This window comes from Nannospalax galili, unplaced genomic scaffold, assembly GCF_000622305.1.
Source record: "Nannospalax galili isolate Female #2095 unplaced genomic scaffold, S.galili_v1.0 scaffold146, whole genome shotgun sequence".
Classification (NCBI taxonomy): domain Eukaryota; kingdom Metazoa; phylum Chordata; class Mammalia; order Rodentia; family Spalacidae; genus Nannospalax; species Nannospalax galili.
The window spans coordinates 7,817,136-7,842,401 of record NW_008357929.1 but is presented as its reverse complement, the minus strand read 5'-3'; the positions used below and the strand labels follow the sequence as shown (position 1 = coordinate 7,842,401).

Genomic DNA, 25,266 nt, shown 5'->3' with positions numbered 1-25,266 from the left:
TCAAATTGCGTGGGTCTTCGGTCATTCAACCTATTTCCCAGGTTCTCCTCTCCCTTCAGGCTCTCAGTCCAAGGACTGAAGGGCTGACCGACGCATGTCTCCAGGTGCCTTAGTCAACTAAACTGACCTGCCCAAGGACCATCTCCAGTGTGGTGACCACGAATCTAAAAAAGCAACTAAACCCTCCACTGCTTCGGATCCCCCGCGGGCTTGCCGGAGCATCCACCTGCCCAACCCTTTAGTTACAAGCTGCCTCTCTGCTTCTCAGGATAAACCTTGCTGCAGTGATGGCAGAGATCCGAGTGTAGTTTGAATTGGTGGAAGTTTAAGAGGCAGGAATGTGGAGGGAAGAGGAATAGTGTTTTTCAGGGATGTAACCTCCCACCCTCACAGTCCTCCCAAGGGCCACTCCCCTCACTCAAGTTCCCAATTTCATTCCACGAAGTCTTGTGTTTTTTTTCCCTTCTTTCTTTTTGTATTAAAAAAATAACAGACACAATATCAAAAACACAAATGCCATTGGTAGAGGGTAGAGCTGAGAACGCCTGGATCCCACCTGAGGGGCAGCACCAGGGACTCCATGGTCCACCAACTTCCCCCACCCTGGAGCAGCTAGGGGTTCAAAACCCCTGGGTCCCACTTGGGCCCCAGGCTCCCCTCGTCCCATCTGGAGAGGAGGTGGGAGAGTGAGCTGTCTCCCCCAATAAATAAGTGCAGCCCCAACCCTTGGACTGGGACTCAGGCTCAGCTGGGATTTGGAAAGACCACAGCTTGTCAGCAACCTTACCCAAAGGAGGAAAAGGTCTCCTCACTAGGGTAGGAAGTGACAATCTTCCAGGCTGGACTGAAAACTTCCACCCTCTGCTAAGAAGCTAGAGACATTGCCTGGATCCTGGGCTGGCGATGGGGGTCCAGCCCCCTATACTGGGAGAAGCTGGGGCAGTTTCCTACTAGTTGGTCCAGCCACATCTTGAGTCCTGAGAACCACAAGATGGTCAAAAAGGAAGCCTCTCATGGACTGCCACAAGTGGCCCCAAAATGGAGTCTAGCTGGTACCATTTTCTGTGGCAGGTAACGCTGGACTAGATGAGCTCCCACCTTGTTCTTCTTCATCCATGGCAGAGTCCTGGGAGCTTGAGACCTTAACCCCAATATGGGCCTGGGCCTCCTCACCACCCTCACCCTCACCACCACCACCACCACCACCACCACCTTCGCCTCCACCCTCTTCCATGGGCTCCAGCCCAAGTCCATCCAGTTCTGAGAAGAGTGGGTCATCAGAGTGGCCAGGATCTTGGATACTGCTACTGCAGTCCACACAAGCCTTGGACAGAAAAAGGGGATATGAATGAGTCAGACAGGGAACTGGGCTTTCGCCAGCCCAACATCCCATCCCTAACTCAACAGCAATTCTTAAAATGTACTCCCACATTCCAACAAGGCTGGAAAGTGCTCTAGTGAGACCCCACTATGGGACAGAAGAATAGGCCAGAAAAGTTGTGTAGAAACTAGTGTAGTTTACTATTACATAATCCAGCAGCAAATTTAGTAGGATTAGCAACCTTCAGAATTAACAATCCAAGGACACTAAGATCAGTCTTTAGTCCTATAGCCCTTGAACTTGAGCTCAACATATCCTACCCCAATCCCTCCGTTTTCCCAGACTTTTCTCACCATCACATCAAGGGCCTGAGGCAGCTGGCCCTTCCGGACCCAGGAGTGCACAGCACCCAGTTCCCGCCGCTGGTCCTCTGAGAACCGTGGCTGCTGCTTCTGCATGGTCCGGAGTCGCTCCCGGTCCTGCTTTAGCACAGAGGCTCTGTCCCTGCAAGAAGAAGGTAGAGACTGAGATCCAGGGCCAACACCAATGAGGCTGGCATTCACCCACATTCAACCACGATTCCTCACCTACTGTCCTATGTTCCCTCCCTAAACCCAAGGAGGCTTCCAGGAAACCTGCTCTTAGCCTGAGAACTACAAGAGAGGGCCCCAAGGAATAGGGGTCACTCTACAATGGGCACCTCCAAGTTAGCTAAGCAGTGAAGGTAGGCTGTTCTCTCTGCTACTCTGAAAGGGAAGACGAGGAGGCCTCTAAAACTCCTCACCTGGATGGCACCTGGTAGGTCATCATGACATGCTGGTCAGCATTGGCCATGAGCAGCCAGATGGGATCCTGAAGCACATACTTAATAACCTGGTCCCCAGGCTCAGTCCTGGCTTGAACAGCCCCAGCCTCAGCCTCTGAAGAGTCGATGCTGCCAAAATATTTGCTCGTGTGGCTGCTTTGACTGCTGCCTGTGGAGGGGAAGGGCAGGCCACTGGAGTCAGGCTGGCTGGCATATCCATCCTGAGAAGTCTTAGCAGGCTACCCTCAAAGGCCATGTATCCAGCACACTGGCTTTTGTAAGCTAAGTCAAGTTGGGGCTTGGCTTCCCACCTCCCCATATTGTCCTACCCTGAGAAGTACTGGGGGGTAAGCACTCACGAGTGATGCTGGCTGAGGTGCTGCCCCCCTCGTGGGAGCCTGAACCAGACCCGGAGCCCAAGCCAGAGCCCAGGGAGCCTGAGGCTGCAGAGCCCGTGCCAGAGCGAGAATCCTCTTGCAGCAGTAGCTCCAGCAGGTCACTGGAGCCTGAAAGTGCATCCTGATTGGAGGATTCAGTTACCTCCACCTGGAGGAGGAGGTGGAGGAGGAGAAGAGTGGAGGGGGACAGGAAGGGGTTAATGAGTCACCACCTTGGCTTCAACTGCTTCCACTATTGAGGGGAGTGGAAGAGGAGGCACATCCAACCCAAGAGATCTCTGCTCCTTGCTCCATGACACAAGGCCAAGCTGAGAGGAGAGAGCTAATGAACTGGGATATAATGTTGGACCCTTTCCAAGTGGCAGATCCATTCTGAGAAGCTACTGGAAAGTCCTCACCACCTGTCAGGCAGGACTGTCCCTTCACAGAGGAGGCAGTTAATTTCTGTTTCATTCAGAAATTCAGCTAGGGTCTCCCACCCATACCATCTTCAGGAAGCTGAGACACCAGCCCAGGAAAAAGCAACCAGGCAGAAGAGGGACAAGGGCTGAGGGCTGGGTGAACTGGCAGGGGGACAAAGGAGATCAGTGCTTACCAGTCTGGCCTCTGGCTCAGCAGCCTCCTCAGTGGGAGGTGGGGGCCCAGCACTACTCCCAGGGCCTCCTGCAACAGCACCCCCTTCAGTGCGGGGGGATTCCTCAAGCTGTAGCAGATTGAGCTGGAGTGGGGAACTGCATCTTGAGTTGAACAGGGGGGAGTCTGGGTGATGAGGGGGGCTCGGGGTCAGTGGGGGTAAGGATGGAGAAGGTGAGTGGGAAGCAGGAGTTGGGGGTTCCTCAACAGGGGCCTGAGATAACCCATATGGATAGCTAGGTGGGGTAGGGAATAGATAGTTAGGAAGCACCAAGGCCACCATTGGGGTCACCAGGGGGGTAGGGAAAGTGGCAGGGGGCATAGGTGTAGGGGCAGGAGGAAGAGGCTGGGGGCCTCCCCGAGCAGAGAACACTGGGAGAGGGTAAGGTTGGACCACTGCTGGGAAGGGGGTAGTAGATGGTGGAGGGGGCCAGGGGCCAGAAGGGGGCACAGGTGAAGGGTGGGAGACACAGCAGGGAGCTTCAGCCCGGGGGGTGTGGTGATGGCGTGAACGCTTGGCTTTAGATCGGCAGTGGTGTCGGCGGCCAGGAGGCACGGGGCCATGATGGCAGCCTGTGAGGAGAGACCAGGATTAGCAAGGGCCTTGGCCTGGAGAGTCAGTGTCCCTGCCACCTCCGCTGCCCTGACACACTGAGAGGAAGTGGGCACGCAAAGATTGCTGCTCATTGCTGGGCGTGGTGGCACATGCCTGTAGTCCCAGCAGAGGCAGGCGGATCTCTGTGAGTTCAAGGCCAGCCTGGTCTACATAGTGAGTTCCAGAACAGCTGGGGCTACAGGGAGACCCTGTCTCAAAAAAAAAAAAAAAAAAAAATTGCGGTTCAGCCCACACGCAAGAAATAGAGGAGATAGGAAGTAGGGGAACTTTTGGGGAAGAATCACAGGAGCGGGGGGGTTATTGTGAAAGGAGCCAGGGAAAGGCAAGGTTACATAAGGGTCAAGCTAGGGGTTTGCAAAACAGAGGCACACTGGCAGACAGGAAGAGGCAGAATGGGTTCATGGATGAACAGGAAGGTGGCTTCAGTCATCTGCCAAAATCCCTCAGGCTATGCCAGCATGGATACTTGTTCTGCCCGTTGAGCCTGTGCTCTGCCTAACTCACAATGGCACAAAGTGGTAGGCAGGAAAAACCAGGCCAGACTCCTGAATCCTGCAGCTGTCCTGGTATCTGAAGGGCCCTCTTTCCATTTACCCTTGAAGCCCAATCCCACCCAAGATTGGCCCAGAATCTTTGCAGATCACCATCAGTGATAGATACTTGGTCCCAGGTAGGCACAGTTTCTGCCTTTGCCCCCAGGCCAGGACTGAAGTAGCTTACCTGGAAGTGAGCACTTGTGCCTGCCTGTCTCCCCAGTCCCCCAGCTTCCTTCGAAGCTCTATTTGCAGCCTGGAACCCTGGCCTAGTAGAGGCTATCGAGAAGCCTGTCCCCAAACAGGGCCCTGATGGTGAAGACAGCACCAGCCTAAGTCCCCAGTAAGGAACATCTCCTGCACCACCATATTACTACCCCCCTCAACAGTTTGCTCCAGGCTGGCTATGCACAGAAGGCAGCTCAGCGAAGCCCCAGGTGGCTACCTCGCTCACCAGGGGCTGAGGGGGTGGCAGAAGAGCTGTCAAGTCCACGAAGCCTGCCAAGGTCTTTGAAGCGGCTGAGGAAAGCTTGCTCTTCCTTCTGTGTGTGCAGGGATAGCACGGCCTTGGTGAGGCCCACTGGGCGATAAGCATCTGGGGCTGGGTCAGGGGCTACTGTGGGGCTGGGGGCCGGACTAGGGACTGGGCCAGGGGCTAGGCCAGGCAGGTCCTCCATCATGATGATGTCTGAGGAAGGTAAGATGGGGAAAAGGTCATCAGAATCATCTCAGGGGTCAACACATCCACATCATACCCCTCCCTTAACAGTTCAGCCAACCCTAACTCTGCCCCAGGGCCAAGCCTTGGACACCATATGTACAAGGCCACCTCCTTTCCAAGGGCTGGACCTGAACTTTTCTTTCCATGCAAAGCTGTCCTGGAAAGAAAGAGAATACTCTGTCTCCACTAGTGGTCAGTATCCTGCAAGGAATCCCCTGGGGTAACGCCTTCATAAGTCTCCTTGTAAGGGAAGCCCATATCTTGCGCTTCACATTTTTTCTTCCTTTGTCTTTTTGAGACAGGTTCTCCCTGTAGCCCCAGCTGGCCTGGAACTTGCTATGTAGACGAGGCTGGCCTCGAACTCACAGAGATCCACCTGCCTCTGCCTTTCAAGTGCTGGGATTAAAGAAGTGTGCCACCACACCTGGCCTTCACACATTTTTAAGGTCTACCCAAAGACTTTTTAGGAGTCTTCACTATTCCTTGCCTTGGACCCTCTATGGTCAGCACTTCAGGGTTAGCCACCCCCTTACACCCCAGACTTTTATGTTTCAACTGACAGGAAGAATACAGGGAGCAGAAAGGAGGAGGGGCAAGCAGCAGAGGTTGATAGGGTATACAGCCAGGAGCAACAGGAGCCCCAAGCTAGGAGGGAGGTCTCCTCTCCACTGGCGGGAGGAAGAGAAAGGTGGGCAGGAGGGAGCTCTGGCTGAGGGACCAAGTGGGGCCCAGTCACTGCCCCCCTTGCTCCATGCCCATACCCGACTCCGGGGGCTTCTTGTCTCCCACATGGACGATGGTGGAGCTGAAGCTACACTGACTGGTGATGGACACTACGCTCTCTGCCTTATTGGCCAGGGTGAGAGGGCTCAGGGTGCCTCCCACCACTGGCTCCTTCCGAGGAGTGGCCCCCTCCCCAGACAGCACTGTTGACGACGGATCTGTGCGGAGAGATGGCACCAGTTACCACCCCTGACCCCTGGAAGGTCAGAAGAAGGGTGGGGAGGGATTGTCTAGTTAGGGGAAACCTGGAGATCAGGAGGCAGGGGAGGAGGGCAGGGAAGAGCCAGGTGGGAGCCCCCAAGGCAGAAGTGTACAGACCCAGGGCTACCAGGCTGGGAAGGGCAATGGGAGCCAGGCATACACTGAGTCTTCACCTTTCTTAGCCCCAACAGGGACCGGACCTGTCCTCTGCTTGTCATCATCAGAGGCAGAGGAAGCAGTACAGGAAGAGGAGGAGGCACATTTACGCTTGGTTGTGCTGGGGATGTTGCAGCTCTCTAAGTACCTGGAAATGGATGGAGCAAAGGGTTTAAGGGCAGGGCCTGGGGGTGGGGCAAAGGCAGAGCCTGGGGTGGGGCACAGGCAGGGCCAAGGGCAAAGATGCTTATCAGGTCTTACCTAAGGATGCTGTCCAGGCAGTTGATCTGCTGGTAGGAACAACTGGAGGCTTCCTTCCTCTCTGCCTCCTCGGGAGCCAAGGCTAATGGGGCTTGGTTGGGCATAGGGACCACCTCCAGCTCTGGGTCTAGGGACTGGCAGGGAAGACCTTTGGCCTTGCCTGTACATGGAGCAAGGAGAGAAAAAGGTAAATGGGTTGGAATGAGGGTCATGGGCTCCTCAGGCCTTAACTCCTCATCCCTGCTTCAAGGTGTTAATCAACTTACCAAGGAGGCGGGGCCGGGGTGGAGGCCTGGCCCTAGACTCAATGAAGAGCTGCTGCCCCTGGTGCTTCACCAGATGCACGTCCTTACAGATCTGCTGGAAAGTCACCTGTGGGACAGCAAAGCACTAGGTATCACTAGGGTGGCCAGTGCCAGGGACCAAGGGCACAATAAGACAAGCATCAGTAAGAAGGCCTGGAGGCCTAGGTGGAAGTACACAAGGAAAAGGCCAAAAAGAAAGAGAAGAGGGACTGGAGAGATGGCTAAGTAGTTAAGAGCACTGGTTATTCTTGCAGAAGACCCGGGTTTGGTTCCCAGCACCCACATGATGGCTAACAACTCCAGTTCCAAGGGATCTGATGCCCTCTTCTGACCTCGGCGGACATTGTACCACACAGGTGTGCTTACAGACATCAGGCAATACACTTATATGCATAAAATAAAGTAAATTACATATATGTGTGTGTGTGTGTGTGTGTGTGTGTGTGTGTGTGTGTGTGTCTTTTTGAGACAGGATCTCCCTATAGCCCCAGCTGGCCTGGAACTGACTATATACAGACCAGTGTGGCTTTGAACTCACAGAGATCCACCTGCCTCTGCCTCCCGAGTGCTGGGACCAAAGGCATGCACCACCACGCCCAGCATAAATAAAACATTTTTGTTTTACGTGTATGTATTGCCTGCATGTAGGTAAGTGCACCCGTATCATGCAATGCCCACAGAGGACAGAAGAGGCTGTCATCCCCTGGAACTGGAGTTACGGACAGTTGTTAGCTGCCATGTGAGTGCCGGGATTCGAACCCAGGTCTTCTGCAAGAACAGCCAGTGTTCTTAACTGCTGAGCCATCTCTCCAGCCCCATAAATAAAATATTTTTTTTAAAAAAGAAAGGGAAGGGGCAAAGCTCTCTGAAGTGGACAATGCTGATTCCCAGGAGAATAGATGAGAAAAGTGATATGGACAAAAGTTACTCACTGGAGCGGGAGGCCCAGGGCCCTCGGCATCACCCCCATTGCTATCACTGGAGGAGCCAGGGCTGTGTAGAGGACGTGGAGACATCAGAGGACCAATTCCACAGAGCCCTGTGGGGCTGGAGCTGTGTACAGGCTGAAGCAGGGAGGAGGATAGTTTGGTTAGATGCCTATAGTCTGCTTCCTGACCACTTCTTCAGTCCCAAGTCCCTCCTTAACTCTCACCTGCAACAGCAGCCGGTGGATCTGCTCTGAGAGCTCCTGGATGTCAGAGTCCAGGGACAGGGCTGGGCTTGGGGCTGGGGGAGTGAAGACGTCCTCATTGAGGGGTGCCCTGCAGGGTGATAAGAGTGGGTATAGCCCTGTGCCTAGTCCTGCCACACTGCCCCATCCCCAATGCCAGCTCAGGGACATGGCCTACTTACGTGCGCACTTTATGGCGGCCCAACACAAAAGCCACCTTGCGGCTCCAAGGGTGCACAAAGCCAGCCCAGCTAGTGTCCATGGTGACATACTCCCCATTACGGGCACAGAAGCGGATGGGGGAGTGGTCAAAGGGCTGGCCCGCCAGCTGCAGGACTAGTAGGAGCAGGATAAAAGGTGGGAATCAATGGGAGGAAAAGCTGAGTAAGGTGGAGGGCTACCCATGGACATCTAGGAGATAAAGGCATTGAGAGGCGCCACCATGAGGACCATGAGGACAGCTATAAAGCCCTCAGGACAACAGGAAGAGAGAGCAGGGTAAGAACTTACTCTTCTTATGGATGGCCAGCATGAGGGGTCGATCCTCAGGATGCAGAAACAGGAGTACTGGGGCCCCCAGGAGGTCCTGGGGTAGGTAGCCCAGCAACGGGGCAGCTCTGTAATGAAAGTAGATGTCAGAGAGACCATGGCCTCAGCTTTAGCTACCCACTTTCTTCCAGGTCCTGACTTTACCTTTCATCCACGTCCTGGAAGAGGCAACTGGGTGTGTGCCTCGTGGTGAAGATCCTCTTGTCAGGGGGGATCCGGGGAGCTAGAGTACAGAACATGCAGGTTTCATCCATAATGGTCCAGTTCCTCAGCTCTCTTCTCTGCCTAGGGTCTGTCTGTCTGGCATTCCTCCTCCCAGTTCAGCCCTGGCCTTATGGCCCATAAAGGGCCTGAGTTATCTAGTGCCTCACACCAGAAATGACACTGAAAATCACCAAAGTATTTTTCACTTGCCACAACTCAGTGCTCTTATCCAACCCTACCTCAAAGTAGGGCCAGAGCCTTCTTCTTTATAAAACTTTCTCCTTGTCCAGAATCCTAAGGGCTCAGCTGGCACCTCCCAGAGTCCCATCCTAAATCTCACCCCAGCCTAGGGGGAAATCCTTCCTCCCATCATCCCCCAGGCCAGGGCCTTAGCCTATCTACCTTCATAACCTGAGTGGATACGCTCTGCAATGAGTAGGCAACACGGCTGTGCAGGGGCCCCATCTGAGACTCGAATCTTGGTCACGTATGGAGTTAGACGGAATGGATGGTATCGAGGCCCTGGATCCCGGTCAGGACCTCCTCTGGCAGGGGAGAGAGGAATATCAGAGACTTTCAATGGAAAGTTGCCCAAACCCCACCTCAGTCACAGCCCATACAACAGAGATAGAGTATGGGTGGGAGAGGCCTGTTCCTACTCCCCCACCCACCTGATTCGACAGAAGACAGACTTCTCCTGGGTAAAGTCCTTGAGGCCCGAACCTAAGACAAATGAGAATGACAGTAAGCACAGACCCCATTCCTTTCCTTGGCTGAGAAGAGCCCAATGAGTGAAAACTTGGGCATATGCTGCACAGAGCAGCAGGCTTCCTAGGCTGCTCAGTCCTCTCCACGAGCATGTGGGCACTGTACCTGCAGAGGTCCCTGTGCCCCAAGTGGGCAGGCGAGATGGTGCAGTGGAGCCATAGAAGACGCCCACATCCTGGGGAGCTAGGAGTTCTGAGAAGCGGGCACCCCGAAACACATCCCGCTTGCAACGCAGCAGGACACCTGCCTGCTCAGAAATATAGACGATTCGGCCTGTCAGGAAAGAGACAGCCACCGAGAAGGTATCCTATAAGGAGAGCAAAAGCAAAAGAAGATTCAGGCACTGTAGGAGTGGGGATGAAGGTGTATTAAAACAGAGGACCAAGGCTGCAACTGACCTGGTTACGAAGAGTGTACTCAGATGTGATATGCTCCAATTCCTCCAGGGTATAGGTAGACATGTCCATGGCACAAGGCTCACCCTCTTCCAGACTCCACTGCTGGTAATATTCCTGGTTGGCTGCAGGGTAAGGGTGTTCGTGCCACATTCAGTAAGAAGAATGATCTTTTTTTTTTTTTTGGTCTTTTTGAGACAGGATGATCTCCCTGTAGCCCCAGCTGACCTGGAACTCACTATGTAGACCAACCTGGCCTCAGACTCACAGAGATCCACCTGCCTCTGCCTCCCAAGTGCTGGGATTAAAGGCATACACCACCACGCCCGGTGAATGACCATTACAATAGCCCAAATACTGGCTATTCCCTCCCAGGAAGTATCACTCACCTTGAACCTGCTTGACACAGGCCAGGGCATACTGGAGTGTGGCCAGGGTCCCAGAGCGGCCCTTGCCCCGATGCCCTGGTGGCAGCCGAAGCTTGAGCTCCCGAAGTGCAGTCATGAGTTCCTTCTGGGTCCTGGCTCGAGCTGACTGTTCACTACTGCAGGGCCCATAGGAGATGAAAGGGTAAAGACATTAGCCCCAAAGTGTGGCCCCAGGCCCCAGACCACCCACAGCCCTCATCCCACACACCTGCAACCACTGGTAGATGGATTGTCTTGCTCTGAGCTGGCACTCAGGAGGCTATAGGCAATGGAACTGCTGGGTGGGGATGGGCTCTGAGAGTTTGTGCTAGAAAAGAAGGAACAGCTCAAGATGAGGGTCAGGAGATCAACAGCATGGGCTATCACCTAGCTCACCTTACAAGACCACTCCCACAGCCCATAGCATGCACACGCACACACCTCTTGCTGCTCTCAGTGGTCTCCAGTAAGGCCGAGTCCTTGCCATTGCCAGAGGAGGAGCTATGAGAGCTCCGCTGAGATGCACCCCTGGACTCATGCCCGTTTGACTCATTACCACTTGAGCCATTGCTGTTTGCATCGGTGTCATCAGCCAGGCTGGGACCTGGACAAGACCGGTGCTGGGGGGCCCCAGGGGATGGGACTCCTCCAGAACAAAAAGATTCTCCGGGCCTAGGGTCTCCTCCCCCATCAGCCCCTTCTAGGGGGCCACTCATGTCTGGGCCATAAGGAAGACAACAAAACAGGGAAGGTAAAGAGGCCACCACACGTGCACAAAGGGGCCTTGAGGCCTGGCTGAAGGAGGTAGGACGGCTGTCTGAGGGCTGACAAATTCAGTCACAGCACCTAGGAGGAGAAAGCAAGAGGAAGGTTTAGAAAAAGCTGAGCACCTGCTAGCTACACTTAGCCCTGTTCCACACTGCTGGGCCTGGGGTTTGCAACAGAGCGCTAAGGTAAGCTCTGTTTCCTGTCTCTGTAAGGATATCGCAGGTAGGAAGGGAGCTCTCTTGGGCCTTCTCTCACGCCCCCTACCAGTGTGGCATGGGTACAGCCTGAGCAACAGACTACCGCTGTGGGTCAAGGCTCCCAGGTTTCCCATCCCCAAATTCCCATCAGGCCCCACTTGGCCTGGGACTCTGAGGCCACGGAGCAGAGGGTGAGCGGAGCGCCTCCTATATTTAGGCTTCCGGGCTAAATTTATCTGGGGGCGGTACCACCCCCGCTGCACATGCGCGCTGACGAGACGTGCACGCGGTTGGGGGGGGGGACGCACCACAGGCTTCCGCTACTGCTGCGGTCGCCAGGGAAACCGACGTCAGTCACTGAGCTCAGCGGTTGCTGGAGGGACCACGGAAGGGCGGGAGCGAGTCCCCTGAGGAAGTGGGAGAACGACCCACTCCCACACTGGCTGGCCTATCCAGTGGATCGTCCGTCCTAACACATCCCCGGGACCCAGACGGCGGTGCGAAGAGGGGCGAACTATAGGGATTCCGGGAGCTGGTTCTAGCCTCCCAAAGACGAAATACACCACCTCTGCTCTCCCGGCAAAAGCCCCCAGCTCTCACCTGGTCATTCTAGTCAAGACACTGCTTTTTCTTTCTCTGGCCTCTGCCTCCTCTCAACCACCGGGACTGAAGCCAGCACATGCCATAGATAAGGACCCTGGATTCTTCCCTAGTCCCCTACTTCTCTAGTTAACCGTACCACCCGCATCCAAAACCTTAGGTAGGACATGCCCAATAACTAGCATAGAGTTCTTCCTCTACTCCCTGTCTAACCACACCCCCATCCCTAGCATTTTCTCAGCGCCTGGAGAAAAGGGAAGGCTGTGGCCAACAGCAGGAACCAGCGCCGGGAACGGGATGTTCCAGCTCAAAGCGGCTGACATCACGACCGGCGTGAGGCCAAGAAGTGGAGGGAGGAAGGCGGGGAGTGCTGAAAGCCTCAAAGGGTCCGGGTGCCGTGGCAAACCTGAGGACCCCTGAGTGACGACGATAAGGGGATAGGGACAGGCCCGCTAATGGTGGGCTGTAGAGCCTGAGATGGCTGGGACGGAGGGGCAGAGCAGGACCAAAGGTGAGTCACTAAGGAGTACAGACAAGGGGTGAAGGGTTAAGTTGAACAACCAGGTCCCTAGGGACAGGGAAGGGGTGAACAGCGACAAGAAAGGTGGATTATTGGTTTGTTGAGCGCCAGAGCTGAAAGTGGCCCATTAGGTTGGAAGTGGTGGCGCGGCCAAGCTTGGGGGTAGAGTTTGGCCCTGGGGTGGCTGCGGAGATCCCTACCTGGCCGTTTGAGCGCCCTCCAGCCGCCTGCCTGCTGCCGTTCCAGCCCACAACCAAGAAGCTCCGGAGGCAGGGAGGCGGGTTGCATAATGCCAGGCACTGCCCCTCATTGGCCTTCGGCCCGCGGAGCCGCAGGCCCCGCCCCTGACTGGCTAGGGCTCTTTCCCTGGTACCTGATTGGCTACTGATCCCCACTGAGGTCAGGGCTGTGTCACACACATCAGTGCACGTGGACTTGGGTGCTGGTGCTGGGCTGAAGGGCCTCAGACACAGCTCAGCCAGCCAATGGGCTCAGGATGCCTCGAATAATGAAAGGGAAGTGAGGGGACTGACACTGCCCCTCTTCAGGGAAAATGTCTGGGCCACAGTGGGTGCTCAAGAGATAGCTACTTCCTGTACTGACCAGCTCTCCTGCAGACACTGGAGCTGGAGCAAGTGAATGAAATGTCTGGTACCTGAAAGACGGAGGGGGGGTGGACACGACATGGAGGGGACACGGAGGAGGGGACACGGGGATGGGGGGTACCTAGAGTGGCATTTCCCCAACCTTATAATGAATCAAACTCATTCCTCTGATACTTAAGATCCTAGAAGGACAATTAAGAGTCCACGTGTCGTTAAGGGGTGAGTGGGTGATGGGAGGATGCAGACAATGGATGGGGGCAGAGAGGGCCAATGGCAACTGTGAAAGGAAACAATAGCAGGTGCTTCTATGGCCAATCAGAGAAAAGGTCTCCAGACAGCCTACTTGGTGAATACTGATGCTTCTCTGCAGAGGATGCAGCCACCCACAATTAGGGCTGCCCCCAAAGTGGGAGCTAGGAAGCCAGGGCTACAAAAGGTACAGCCAGGAAGACAGCTGAGGCCCTAGACATAGAAAGGTGGGTGGCAAGGGCTTTATATTTCTGCTGCTTAGAAAAGAGAAAGCCACCGGGTGTGGTGACACACAATTTAATCCCAGCACTTGGGAGGCAGAGGCAGGGGAATCTCTGTAAGTTCAAGGCCAGCCTGGTCTCCATACTGTGTCCAGGCCAGCTGGGGCTATAGGGAGGCCCTGTCTCAAAAAGACAAAAAAAAAAAAAGGGAGAAAGCTAAGATTCTGGAACTCGGCATTAATCTGATTCCTTTGCCATATTCTCAGGACAGGACTTGACACCTAGTAGGTCATTAGTGAACATGACTTTGTTTCTAATAAGAATAGGTAAGGGAGAAGGGGCCTCAGGAGAGAGAGGCTACAAATGACAACTTTTTAAAGTCCAGCACTGAGTCCTAAAAAGAAAACAGGGACTTGATTGGGGGCATAATGTGCCAATGTCGGTGCAGGAGTGTAGTGACACAGCCCTTCCATCCAGTTCTGCACTGAGTAGTCTCTCAGGGCACCCTGGAAATGTGGGTGAAGAGAAAAGGCCACCTTGCAGCTGCTGACATAATCAGCTGTAAGTGCACACCCCTTACTGTCACGTGGCTGAAGCTTTCCTAAACAATGGTGTTTCCCTCAGGAGGAGGTAAGGGGCTGGGCTCTGTGGAGAAGCTGGGCCATAGAAATGTTATAAAATAACCCAGAAAAACAGGAAAACACAGAAAACAAAAGACACAGGAGCCCGGATTCTCAGCCTCCTCTCCTTGAAAATGATCCTGCTCCTCTGCCCCCTCATAATGTGGCGCGGTCCTCTCCTTTTCTTTCAGAGCCTTTTCCCCTTGCACAGCTCTGAAGGATTTAGGTGTGATTCCTTTGACCCAAGCAGTCATCGCTTGCCCACCTCCACCTCCAGATCTGTCATTGACACAAAAGGTTTCGGCACTCTAGCAGTCCCCACCTGCTCCCAAGGCCCAGGTTGTCCGGTCTCACGGTCCCCACAGAAACCAGGCTCCGCTGCCGTCAATGGAGGAGAGGGGGTGGGAGACTGTGGTGACGTCAAAGCGGAGGAAGGAGGCGGAGCCATGCAGCCAGGGAATGTGGGGCAGGGAGGCTGCTGAAGAGGCAGCGGTTTGGGAGGCGGCCAGGCCCAGAGGGCGTCGGCCAGCGCACTAGGGAACATCGTGTTCTCTTGGCTGGTGGCCCAGGACATGCACTCAGCCTTGGCGCCTCCCCCAAACGAACGACTGCCATCCTGTCCCAAAGCCAGGGATTCCTGGAGAGAGGGTTAGGAGGAAGGGGTCCCCCTCCTCCGCCCCCATGCCTGGCCCTTTTTCGGGAACCGCATCTGCCCGCCCTTTAGCTGGGTCTTACAGCTGCTGGCATTGGCTTTCCCCCAAACCAAACTGTACACAGCTGTTGGCCCGGTACCAAAGAGCCAGGGCGGGCAAATTGGAGGCCCAGGTTCTGAGAGGGAGCTCGCACCTTTGCTCCTTCCCAGAGGCCCCCTTCAGAGGTGGAATTTCTTGTTACTATAACAGCAGAGAATGAGTAGGAGGAGGGACAGGGAGAAGAATGGGTTTCGGATGAGGAAATCAAACTGGGACAGGGCAAGTAGCCCCAGTCTGGGGCCCAGATCTTGGGGAGGGATACATGGAATTTGATGGAGTTTGGATTGGTGCCTGAAGGCCAGAAATCAGGAAGAGAGAAATGAGGAGTCATCAAAACTTGCAGAAAAACATGAGAATGAGACTAGTTCCCAGCCACAACATTCACATCCCTGACTCTGTTACTATTGATTTGTTACCCTATCTTTTAAGCTATACATACCCAAGTATTGTGCTAAATACATTTCTTCTTCTTCTCCTTCTTATTCTTCTCTTCTTCTTCTTCTTCTTCTTCTTCTTCTTCTTCTTTTCTTCTTTTTGTCTTTTTGAGACAGGGTCTTCATTTAACCCCAGCTGGCCATCCACCTGCCTCTGCCTCCCAAGTGCTTAAATACATATATTCTTATTTAACCCCCCAACAACCCTGTGAGATGGATATTACCTTTCTTTCATGAGGGACAACTAAGACTTGGAAGTTACTAAATTTTCCTAAATTGTCTGCCACATAAACATGTTTTCAGCCTCCTAACAAATGGAGCCCAGAGTTCAAGTTCTAGTGACATCTTGTCTTTTTGGATTCTTACCAAACTTCTAAGCTGCATTCCAGCACTGGTAAGCCAGGACCACTCAGATATCCAGCTGATTCTAAGTTTGGTACCTGAAACACAGGCTCCATCCTATTCCTTCTCCCCCTTCAGCCTGATCGCAAGGCATTGTTTGTACTCCACACACACTTACCATCATGGCTCATTTTCCCACTACTCACAAAGCCCTTGAGATCATTCTAGAAGCCTGCAGCCCCAATGATTTCTTGGGGCTTCATTCTCCTACCTTACCCAAGACCACTTTATCACAGGCCTGAATGTGTAGAATACCACAACCTCTTGGTTCACCTCCAGCAGCTCAAGAAGACAAGTGGGCAGCCAATCTGCACAAACCCCTACTTTATCTCCTACTCAGAACTCAACATTTAGCTAGCCCATCTCTGTTTCCAAGGATGTCTCTGAGCTGGAACCCCAGTTTTACCCTTTGCACACGAGAAACCCATAGCCACGATGAGACAGATTCTGGGTCATACAAATCAGCACACCAACCTTTCTCAAATCACCATGCCAACTCTTCGGTACCCCTCCCCACCTGTTCTGACAGGGCTTCTCTCCAGCCTCAAAATCTCTGTCTCTACCTGAACCTTTACTAAGATGCTTAAGGCATCTACCCAAACCTTAACCCGCTTTCATGGGTCTCGTCAAAGGAGCTTTGGGTTCCTCAGGTCGCTGGGGGGGGGGGCTTCTGAGGACCCCCCGCGCCGAGCAATCAGATCTAGAGCAAGTCTGGTAACGCCCATCCTTGTCCCCCTACAGCTGTTAGAGTTCTTGGTCCCTTGCTTCACAACCATCAAGACCATCAAGATCTCCCACTGCAGCGGTGACATATTTGCATGGTCCCCCCTACACTACGCCATTAACACTCCTTCTTGCCCAACACACCTCCCCGGAAAAGCCCATTCCGACTTCCCCTCAGCTCCCCCTCGCCCCCGGGAGCACTCACCGCTCGGAGCACTGTAGAAACCAAATTTCTTAACTTCTGGCGACGCTGGGTAGCTGCCCCACAGGATTTCCAGCCCCGCCCACCGCCCGTGGTGCCACGCCCCCCAAGCTTATTGGCTTAAAGGCACCGACCCATGCCTTGCGCCCCGTGCAGTTGACCGGCCCCTGCAAAGCCTCCATTGGCACCTCGGGCCGCTGTCATCTTCCCATTGGTCGGCATGACAACCGGCAGTGATAGATCCACGTGAGGGAGGGGGTGCCCTAAGGCGTTGATTGGAAATCTAACCGGAAGCCACGCCTCTCACCCACTCCTGGAGTTTTTACTGGCTATGGGAACAACCCCGCCCTGCTCAAATCGGTGACGCAAATTCCAGCCCTGCCCTAAAAACTTTCTCATAGGCTGAGAGGGCTAGGATATGTAGAGGACACGTGCAGGAGGCCTCACACGGCAACTTGTTTACTCAGAAGCTGGGGATTTTCCTTGACGACACCCAAGACTGCAGAGTTTGCGCAGGCGCATAGAGCGTGACCTGTACGCAGGCGCAGAAGTGACAAGCGATGGCGTAGTGGGGATGGATACTTAGTGCAGAGACCCACGCATGACTAGAGCTCTCTTGTTGGCCCCAGTCCTATGTCTGATGATCCCCAAAGCTAGAACGTCTGGGTATTAGTGTGAAGCTCCCTTTAGATCGCATCACATTGGTGAAAATAAGTTGAAATTGTTTTCTGGCTCGGCCAGGAGCTTCTTGTAAACTGCAAGAAGGCTGCTTCAGGGACCCACACCCTCCCAAGAGACTTGAGATCCAGAGAGGTTACATAATCTGTCGGAATTAATATACTAGTCAATACTGGAGCTAACATTTGAATCGAGGCCTCTGACACCATGAAGGTGTGTCTTAGGACCTATCGAAACCTTAAACCTAGAAGGAATTAAGGAGACGAAATGCAAAACCTCTAGCATATAATACGTTCTCCCTAAAGGTGGAAGTTAGAATAGACTATTGCTAATTACAGGACCATCTGTGCCCCGCCTTAGAGTCTCTAAAACAATCTTCAATAAAAGAGTCTGAAAATCTATTTCCAAAGTTACCTCTATAGCAGGCTGTTTTTGCTTGTTTGTTTTTTTTTTTTTTTTTTGAAACAGGGTGTTCCTATAGCCCCAGCTGGCTTGGAACTCACTATGTAGACCAGGCTGACCTCAATCTCAGAGATCCACCTGCCTCTGCCTCCCAAGTGCTGGGATCAAAGGTGTGTGCCACCACACCCAGCCCGTTTTTTGGTTTTGTTTTTTATTTAAAGACAGGATCTCACTATGCAGGCCTACTGACCTGAGCTCAAAATATTGACCAGGCTGGCGCCGAACTTTCTTTGTTGATCTGCCTGTCTCTGCCTCCTGAGTGTGGGATTAAAGATGTGCATCACCATGCCTGGCCCTCTAGTGGTTCTTAGGAGACTAAATTCAACAGCCCTGGAGAGGAAAGTATCACCATCATCCAGAAAGTACCATTACAGACTGACAGTGACTAGTCCCCCACACTCTGAATAGAGAAGGCAGTCATAAACATTGTCAAGCCAATTCTTTCAAGTATTTACTAACTCAGTTGGATACTGGCACTGTGCTAGACAGAGGAAGAGATATCTCGCCTCATAGAAGTGGCCTAGGAGTGAATAACCAATAGGGAGACTGTAGGGGATCTAGGACTGAAATTTAGGAGAGAAAGCAGTTCAATTGTAGCAGCAAGCCCCAGGCCAGGGAATGAAAACCCCAGAGGTGCTGAAAACCCCAGGTAGCAGAATTCACGTGGCTTAGACATCAGGCTCTTTACCAACTCCTGGTGCCCCACGTGGCCACTTCCAGAATCACACTTTGCACTGCCCAAGGACAGGGCCTCTAGCAATAGGCAGACCCTTTCCAATGAACCTTTTCAGCCTGTGAATTACACTGTGAAGATCTAATATCCTTAGTGCTGGTTAAGAAAAGATCACAGATACCACCTGGTTACTCATTACACATTTATTGTACATTTTCACAATCTGGATGCGCCACAGAATTGGGGGCATATGGGGTAGGGAAAGAGGTAAGGCAGGGGACACTGGAATAATATGGGGGGGGGGTCTAGAACACAAGCACCCCCACCCCCAGCATCTCTCCTACCCTTTCACACCACAAGTTTAGATCTCCTTGGTTCCCTCCACACAGAAAACCTGGAGCAATAGGGGGGAGAGTTTGGGGACGCCCTCCAGTGGCAGGTTAAGGGGCTGTACCCTCAGACCCCTAAAACTGTGCCATTTAAAGACATCAGATCCTTCCTTTATCATTGCACCCAATAAGGGAACAGCTCGCTCTATTTTTCTCTCTCTGGGCTCAACAGCCCTGGAGAGGGGCGAGGGTTCCCATCATCCAGCAAGTCCCATACACACATTGGCAGTGACTAGTACCCCCTCCCTGAATACAGGGGGGCAGTCAGAGGAGCTGGGCAGTGATGGGGGCAACATCCCCCAAATTGGGGAGGAAAGTTTTCAGTCCAACCTCTAGCAAGGATGAGGCTGGAGGTTTCAGGCAGGAATTGGGGGTGATTCTCTGCTTTGTCCCACTCCTCCCCAAGGCAGTGATGACTCACACACACACACACACACACACACACACACACACACACACACTGGAGCCACCCCTCTCGAAAGAGATCAAATTGTGGCCAGCCTCCAGCTCTCCTGGTGGGAGGAGGAGGCAGATCAGCAGATGGGAGGGAGGGAGACCCCCTGGGAATGTCAGTTGAGTGCCCCACATGAAAACTAGGGAGCAGGAATGTTGGGAGAGACCCCGAGTGGCAGAATTATTGGTCCATCACAACACACTGAACTCCAAGACACTTACACACCAGCTGGGGGAGAGGGAGAGGGAGAGGCAAGTACAAGAGGTTTGGAAAATGGGAATAGGTGAAGCAAACGGGACTAGAGGGGCTAGGAAGGGGCAATTCTAGGGCCCAGAGCAACCTGGTTCCCCAAAAGCCCAGGTTCCCCACCACCTGCAAGTAATGTCGTGCAAATGAAAGTGTGGGAGGAGGACCAATAGAGACTAACTCCTCAGTAAAAAAAAAAAAAAAATACAGTAAGAGAAGAGTGATGGGACAAAAAGGAAACTAAAAAGGATGTTGGTATGCAAATGATATGTTAATTAATACACTGGAAGCTCCCAGAAGACCTTGGGATTCTTAGTACTAAGTAGGACCAGTCTCAGAGCCTTCTTATAGGTACAAAGATGCACCTAGGGAGGTGTGAACATGTCTTTTTTTGTTGTTTCTGTGGTTTTTTTTTTTTTTTTAGGGGGGGAGTTGTATAGGGAAGATGGGGGTAGGGGGAGGATCAGTTAAATCCAAGGGAAGGGGAAAAGGAGAGGGAATATTGCATAGCAGATGCAAATGAAGGGACTTGGGGGTGATCAGGAAAAGTGGAAAAGGGAAAGAAGAGTAGAGAAGGTGATGATAACCTCAGGGAGGGGTGTTAAGGACAACCGGAAAAATCTTCTAGTAATAAAACTACAAACAGACCAAATATATATAATATTATATATGTATAAATAACAGCTGGCTATTTACAGGGGGCACACACAGAGACACACACACACGGATCCAGGGGAGGGGGCTGAAAGATATGGCTGAGAGGTGGAGGAACGGCTGGGGGTGGGGGAGAGGCCCTTCTTAGGCAGGGCAGACTCCTCAGGGATTTAAGTGCTGAAGTAAACTGTGGAGAGAGGGTAAGAGGAGGATGAGGGAGAGGGGGAGAGAGAAAGAAAGAAAGCAGTGTGTCAGGCCTGGCCCTGTTCCAATCCTCCCCACTCCCCAGCTAACTGATGTCCCTTCCCCTCTCTTGGCCTCAGTTTCTCCATTTATATAGCCAAGGGGGTTGGACAAGTGGATTCTGAGACCCCTTCAACTCCATGATATGATATAGGGGCCTAAGACCCCTAATTTTCTAGGCATATGAGACCACAGCTCTCAAATACTGGAGTAGTTGGCTTCCTGGTCATATCAAAACCCCTGCCTCTTTCCTGTTTCCTACTCCCCAGTTCCAAGGTTCCCAGACTGGGTTCTTAGGCCCAAAGAGTTCTCAGTGAAATACTAGGGACCACCCAGTTTTCCTGCTTTCAAAATCTTAGAAACTGCGGAGAATTAGGCAAAGTAAGGCTATATAACATTAAGATTTTTAGCTCTAGATGAATCGGAACTGCCAATAGCAGGAAACTGTGTCTTTTGTTGGAGTAAAAACTAGGTTAATGACCTTCAAAACCCAGAATCCACAGGGGAAACCTCTCCAGGGAAAAGGCCCTGGTCACTTCTGCCCCACTCACCTATGATGATGATGAGGATGATGGCGCAAATCACTCCCAAGATTATCATCATCTAGGTGTGAGAGGGAGGGTCAGTAAGACAAACCATAACATCCCCATTCACCCACCAGCCCTCCTACCTGCCCCTCTTACCTTGAGGTTTTTCCACCAGTATTTGCGCTTGAGCTTGGCTGCGCTTGTTTCAAACTGGGAGGCCCCTGCCTGGAGTGCATCTGCACGGTCGTCCAGCTCAGATAGCTTCTGGTCCCGCTCCAGGACCTTGTCCACATTCACCCTCATGATGTCCACTACCTGGGGGAGGGGTCCACGAGGCAAGGGGTGTGCCAAGGCACGCCTTAAGGAGGGCACTTCTTTAACATATGCCCATTGTGCAACACATGGAACATGCACCCCGATGCTTCCTGGCTAAAATGCCAAGGACACACACAGAACATGCCTAGCACACCTGGAGACATGCAAGGAGCACACATCAGGGGCATGCTGCAGCCATACATCTCAGATGTCACAGTTCACAGTAACACCCTCTATCTAGAGCCTTGGTCAGCATGTCCATCACTGGAACATACCTGCCCCAGCTGGTACACCCCAGGCTAACACAACCTATTAACACCCCACAGCCCTTCCAAGTACTGACAGGGATGCAATGTGGCATGTCTCTGACCCAAAACCCACAGGCGTGAACTGTCATCACCCTCAATCCAAGATGGGCTCCCACACCTGTTTGCCAACCCCATCATCCTCTGCCTTTGATACTCCCAACACACACACACACACACACACACACACACACCTCATCCACTTGGGCCTGGGTCTGCTGCAGTCTCCTGTTACTGGTGAGATTTGGAGGGGGTGCAGGGGGACCACCCTCCCCTGCTGGGGCAGCAGGCGGGACGGTGGCAGCGGTAGCCGACCTGAGGAGCAGAAACGGATTAGACTCGGGGCCTGAAGCCTCTGGCCCCGTGGCCAGGGCTCCACCCATCCACCTGTCCATCCATGGTCCCTCCAGTCCTCTCTAGTGCAAGGAAGGCCATCGGATGGGAGACCGGGTCAACTCATTCTACCATGAGCATAACCCTGAGAGACACCCCCCCCCCTCGGCCTCAGTTTCCCTGCCTGTTAAATGAGGGCGACTTCACGGACAGCGCCCTGGGTCAACCCGACATGACTGACAGCCACAGTGACAGGGGCGGGGTGGGGAGGGCAAACACCCGGTCCGTTCCCTCCCGCGGCCAGAGCCCGAACCAGACCACCCCAGACTCGGTTCCCCGAGGCCCGCGCGCAGTCACGGCCGCCAGCCAGCCACCCGGGTGCGGGCGGCGCGGGCGGGACCCCGGCGTTCTCCGGCCCACTCCTCGCGGTGGCGGCCCACGCGGGAAAGAACGTCGCGGGTGGTGGGCGGCCGACTTACATGGCGGGGGCAGCGGGAGGAGGACTTGGCAGAGGCAGTGATGGCTGCGGCGGCTGCGGCGGCGGCTAGCGCTAGCTCCGACTGGCGCTGGCTGCCGGGGATGGGAAGATGGCGGCCGCACGTCACCCGCATCCGGGCACTGCGGGCGGGGGCGGGGCGCGGCAGGCGACACATCGCGAGCAGACCGCGGGGGCGGGGCGCTGCAGGGCCAGGGATCGTCCAGATGGGCCCGCCAGCTCCATGCTGCGGGGCAGGACACCTCCGGGACCCCAGGGTTGGCTGCTGCGGCTCCGGCAGACCCGCGGCCCCGAGACACCTGCCGCACGCTTTCCGCAGCCCGGACCCACTCCTCACCTCTGAACTACATGCTCCCTCATCCTTGGAGCCCTAGCCCACACAGCCCAGGGTCTCACCCTACAACCTGGTCCCCACGCCTGGTGACCCGCCTTCAGTTCCTGATAGGTTAAGGATGGGAAAGGAAAAAGGGACCAAGGCATGTACCAGGCAATACTGATAGCCGAAACCCTGCTGCTGCTGGGGAGTGGAATTGTGAAAATTGACCTCACCTCCATCAACCTACAACTGAATGTATCAAGGGAGTTCTGGGCCCTTGGCTGCCTAGGAATGTATGAACAAAGGGAGTTACAGACTACACACACTCACACACCTGTCAAGAACTGTGAAAGCTGCTCCTCTTCAAAGATGTTCTGATCAAGTGTACTTGGCAGTCTAAGCTGGCTGAAGCAGGTTCCACCAAAATCCTTCATATGGTGGGTGCATTCTGGTTCCCAACTGGGTTCAACTGCTCTGCCACAGGAGAGGGTTCAGTCTGGCCAGGGCTCAGCCTTTGATTCTAACTTCAGGCCTGGGCCAAAAGAGAATATCAGGCAAGACAGCACCTGTAGTACTTAGGTTATAGGTACTACTTTACATGCTGATTAGTCTCAGACATGACCCTGACAGTATCAACTGCCTCTCCCTGAGCACCAAATACATTACATATGTAGACATTCAATACATACATATTTGTTAAATGGCTTGATGTAAGGAGGGTGTCTTAGGCCTGGGGCATCCCTGTTTCATTTAAGAAGGCTAAACAGCCCCAGCTGCTGTATACACTCTTATGAATCCCAGAGATAGGACCTAAAAGCTAGCAGTCTAACTTAGTGGAGTGGGGTCAAAGCAAGCCACCAGGATGAAGGAGACATTTTAGGAGAGAACAAGTGACTCTGGGACGGGAATATTCATTATATCCCTTAAAGAGGGAAAGGAGGCTGGTGGCCTTAATCTCTGAGACAAACAGGAACTGGCTTCCTTCCTCCCAACCCAGGCTTCCCAGAGCCTCCCAGTATGAGATTCTCCTGCACTGCAGGGCCCCACCCGCTCCTAGCAGAAACCCCAGGACTGGCTCTGTCACCAGAGGTAGCATTTCCCAGCTGTGTGGGGGAGGTGAGTGAACAGGGAGTGTGTGTGCTGGGTACAGGACTCACAGCCCAATCTAAGACAAGATGCTCTAGGCTGCGCCCCCCTTCCAGGAGCATCCACAGGGCTGGTTTGTGTGCATTGACACAGAAGGCTAGGCTAGTTTGGCCTTGATGAAAAGATCGGCTCCTGTGGGGGTTTTAGATGAGATGTGAGGAGCTGGCTCTCATTTTTTGACCCTAAGACCACTCTACTAGTCAGAGAGCCAAGATGTCAAATTTCATACCTTTAAATTCAAATGCCTTAGTGTCTGGATATGAAACAAGGAGAGTGGGGAGAAGGTCCGTGCAAGGCAGACAGAGCCCCCACACAGTCCAACACCTTACACTGGCTGTGGAGGTGGAGGGGGAGCTAGTGCAGAACAGGCAAGATCTTAGACACTGGTTTAGGGATGATCTGCATTTCACCTAGCCAAACCCAGGGGATATGGGAGAGACAGAGCCCCAGATAAATTTGGGGAGCTTTGGCCTTTCAGTGTTGCTGGGAAAGTTGTTCTTCCCAGTGGATTCTGGGGACAGCAACAGCAGAGTAAAAATGAGGACACATGTGAGCCATGGAGAGGACCCAGTAGGATTCATCTGTCACTGCACAGTCCCTCCCACCCTATCCCACCTAGACTGTGGTGTGAAGAAACTCCAAATTTAGGTCAATGGTAGAGGTGGGAGGAGGCTGCAGTGGATGACCAAGTTCACCCAGAAATGTGTAAGAGAATGTTTTCTACAAGCAAGTAGAATGGAGAGACCCAAAATAGAGTTCAGCCAAAGAAAAGTGTTTGCATAACTGAGATGTGCTTTCTACATTTACCTCCTCAGGGGCTTGATGGTTGAATTTTCAGACAGAGTCCTCAAAGCTCTTTCTGGACTTAGTGATGCACACCTATAATCTCAGTATTTGCAAGACGAAGCCAGCAGAATCAGGACGTCAAGTCCAGCCTGCTAAATGAGACTGTCTCAAAACAAACCACAGGCAACAGCACTGAAAAAAGAATATGGGAAGGAGAGGGCCCAAGGTTTATTTCTAACAAGCTCGTTCAGGGTTCTAATGTAGGAGATAGACATTGCATGTTAATAAAAGCTTGTTTTTGTTTTTCTCTCTTCACAGAATTCCTGGTTTAGAAGTTAGGGCGGAAGGGGGCTGGATCATTCCCACACTGACTCATGAACTTGTTCCATCCTCATGAGTCAAACCTTGAGGAACTAGTAATTAATGTCTGGGATTGTGTCCCTCAATACAGGTCTTTTCAGTTTTTGTTTCCAGTTTCTTGCTGTTACACATTGTGCCCCTAGGAATGTTGACAACACTTGATATATTATCTTGATATATTTGGAGAAACCCAGACGTAGAGAGATGCTTTGTTGGGAGTCTTTCGGTTTTGCTTTACTTCATTTGTTAACCTTTTTTTTCACATTTTTTATGTTTATGTTTGCAGTGCTGAGACTGAAACCCAGGTCTTAAGCATTCTAAGCAAGGCTCTACCATAGAATGATGCCTCCCAGCTCTGTAAAT

At 53.1% G+C, this 25,266-nt stretch overlaps 2 protein-coding genes across 7 annotated transcripts; both read right to left on the bottom strand.

The window, feature by feature from the left end:
* Window positions 1-450: 450 nt before the first annotated feature.
* On the bottom strand, window positions 451-16,642 carry Per1 (period circadian regulator 1). Of its 6 annotated transcripts, none has more exons than XM_029557536.1 (23): window positions 16,524-16,642; window positions 10,669-11,073; window positions 10,457-10,555; window positions 10,210-10,364; window positions 9,824-9,945; window positions 9,531-9,732; window positions 9,329-9,380; window positions 9,060-9,202; window positions 8,598-8,676; window positions 8,415-8,521; window positions 8,087-8,240; window positions 7,887-7,995; window positions 7,666-7,797; window positions 6,695-6,800; window positions 6,429-6,588; window positions 6,185-6,315; window positions 5,789-5,968; window positions 4,752-4,994; window positions 3,120-3,730; window positions 2,486-2,672; window positions 2,106-2,295; window positions 1,675-1,825; window positions 451-1,324 (listed from the first exon to the last, which is right to left on the bottom strand). In XM_029557536.1, exons 2-23 carry the CDS (start codon window positions 10,941-10,943, stop codon window positions 1,046-1,048), a joined length of 3,867 nt encoding a protein of 1,288 aa, XP_029413396.1. In that variant the 5' UTR covers window positions 10,944-11,073; window positions 16,524-16,642; the 3' UTR covers window positions 451-1,045. The 6 variants fall into 6 exon arrangements, with proteins under 6 accessions (XP_029413396.1, XP_029413397.1, XP_029413395.1 ...); XM_029557537.1 differs by lacking the exon at window positions 16,524-16,642 and adding an exon at window positions 15,199-15,291; XM_029557535.1 differs by lacking the exon at window positions 16,524-16,642 and adding an exon at window positions 12,513-12,622.
* Window positions 16,643-18,521: 1,879 nt separating this feature from the next.
* Window positions 18,522-22,433, bottom strand: Vamp2 (vesicle associated membrane protein 2). Its single transcript, XM_008855758.3, has 5 exons — window positions 22,279-22,433; window positions 21,661-21,781; window positions 21,003-21,161; window positions 20,871-20,922; window positions 18,522-20,263 (listed from the first exon to the last, which is right to left on the bottom strand). Coding segments are annotated over exons 1-5 (351 nt in total). The 5' UTR covers window positions 22,281-22,433; the 3' UTR covers window positions 18,522-20,246.
* Window positions 22,434-25,266: the final 2,833 nt, after the last annotated feature.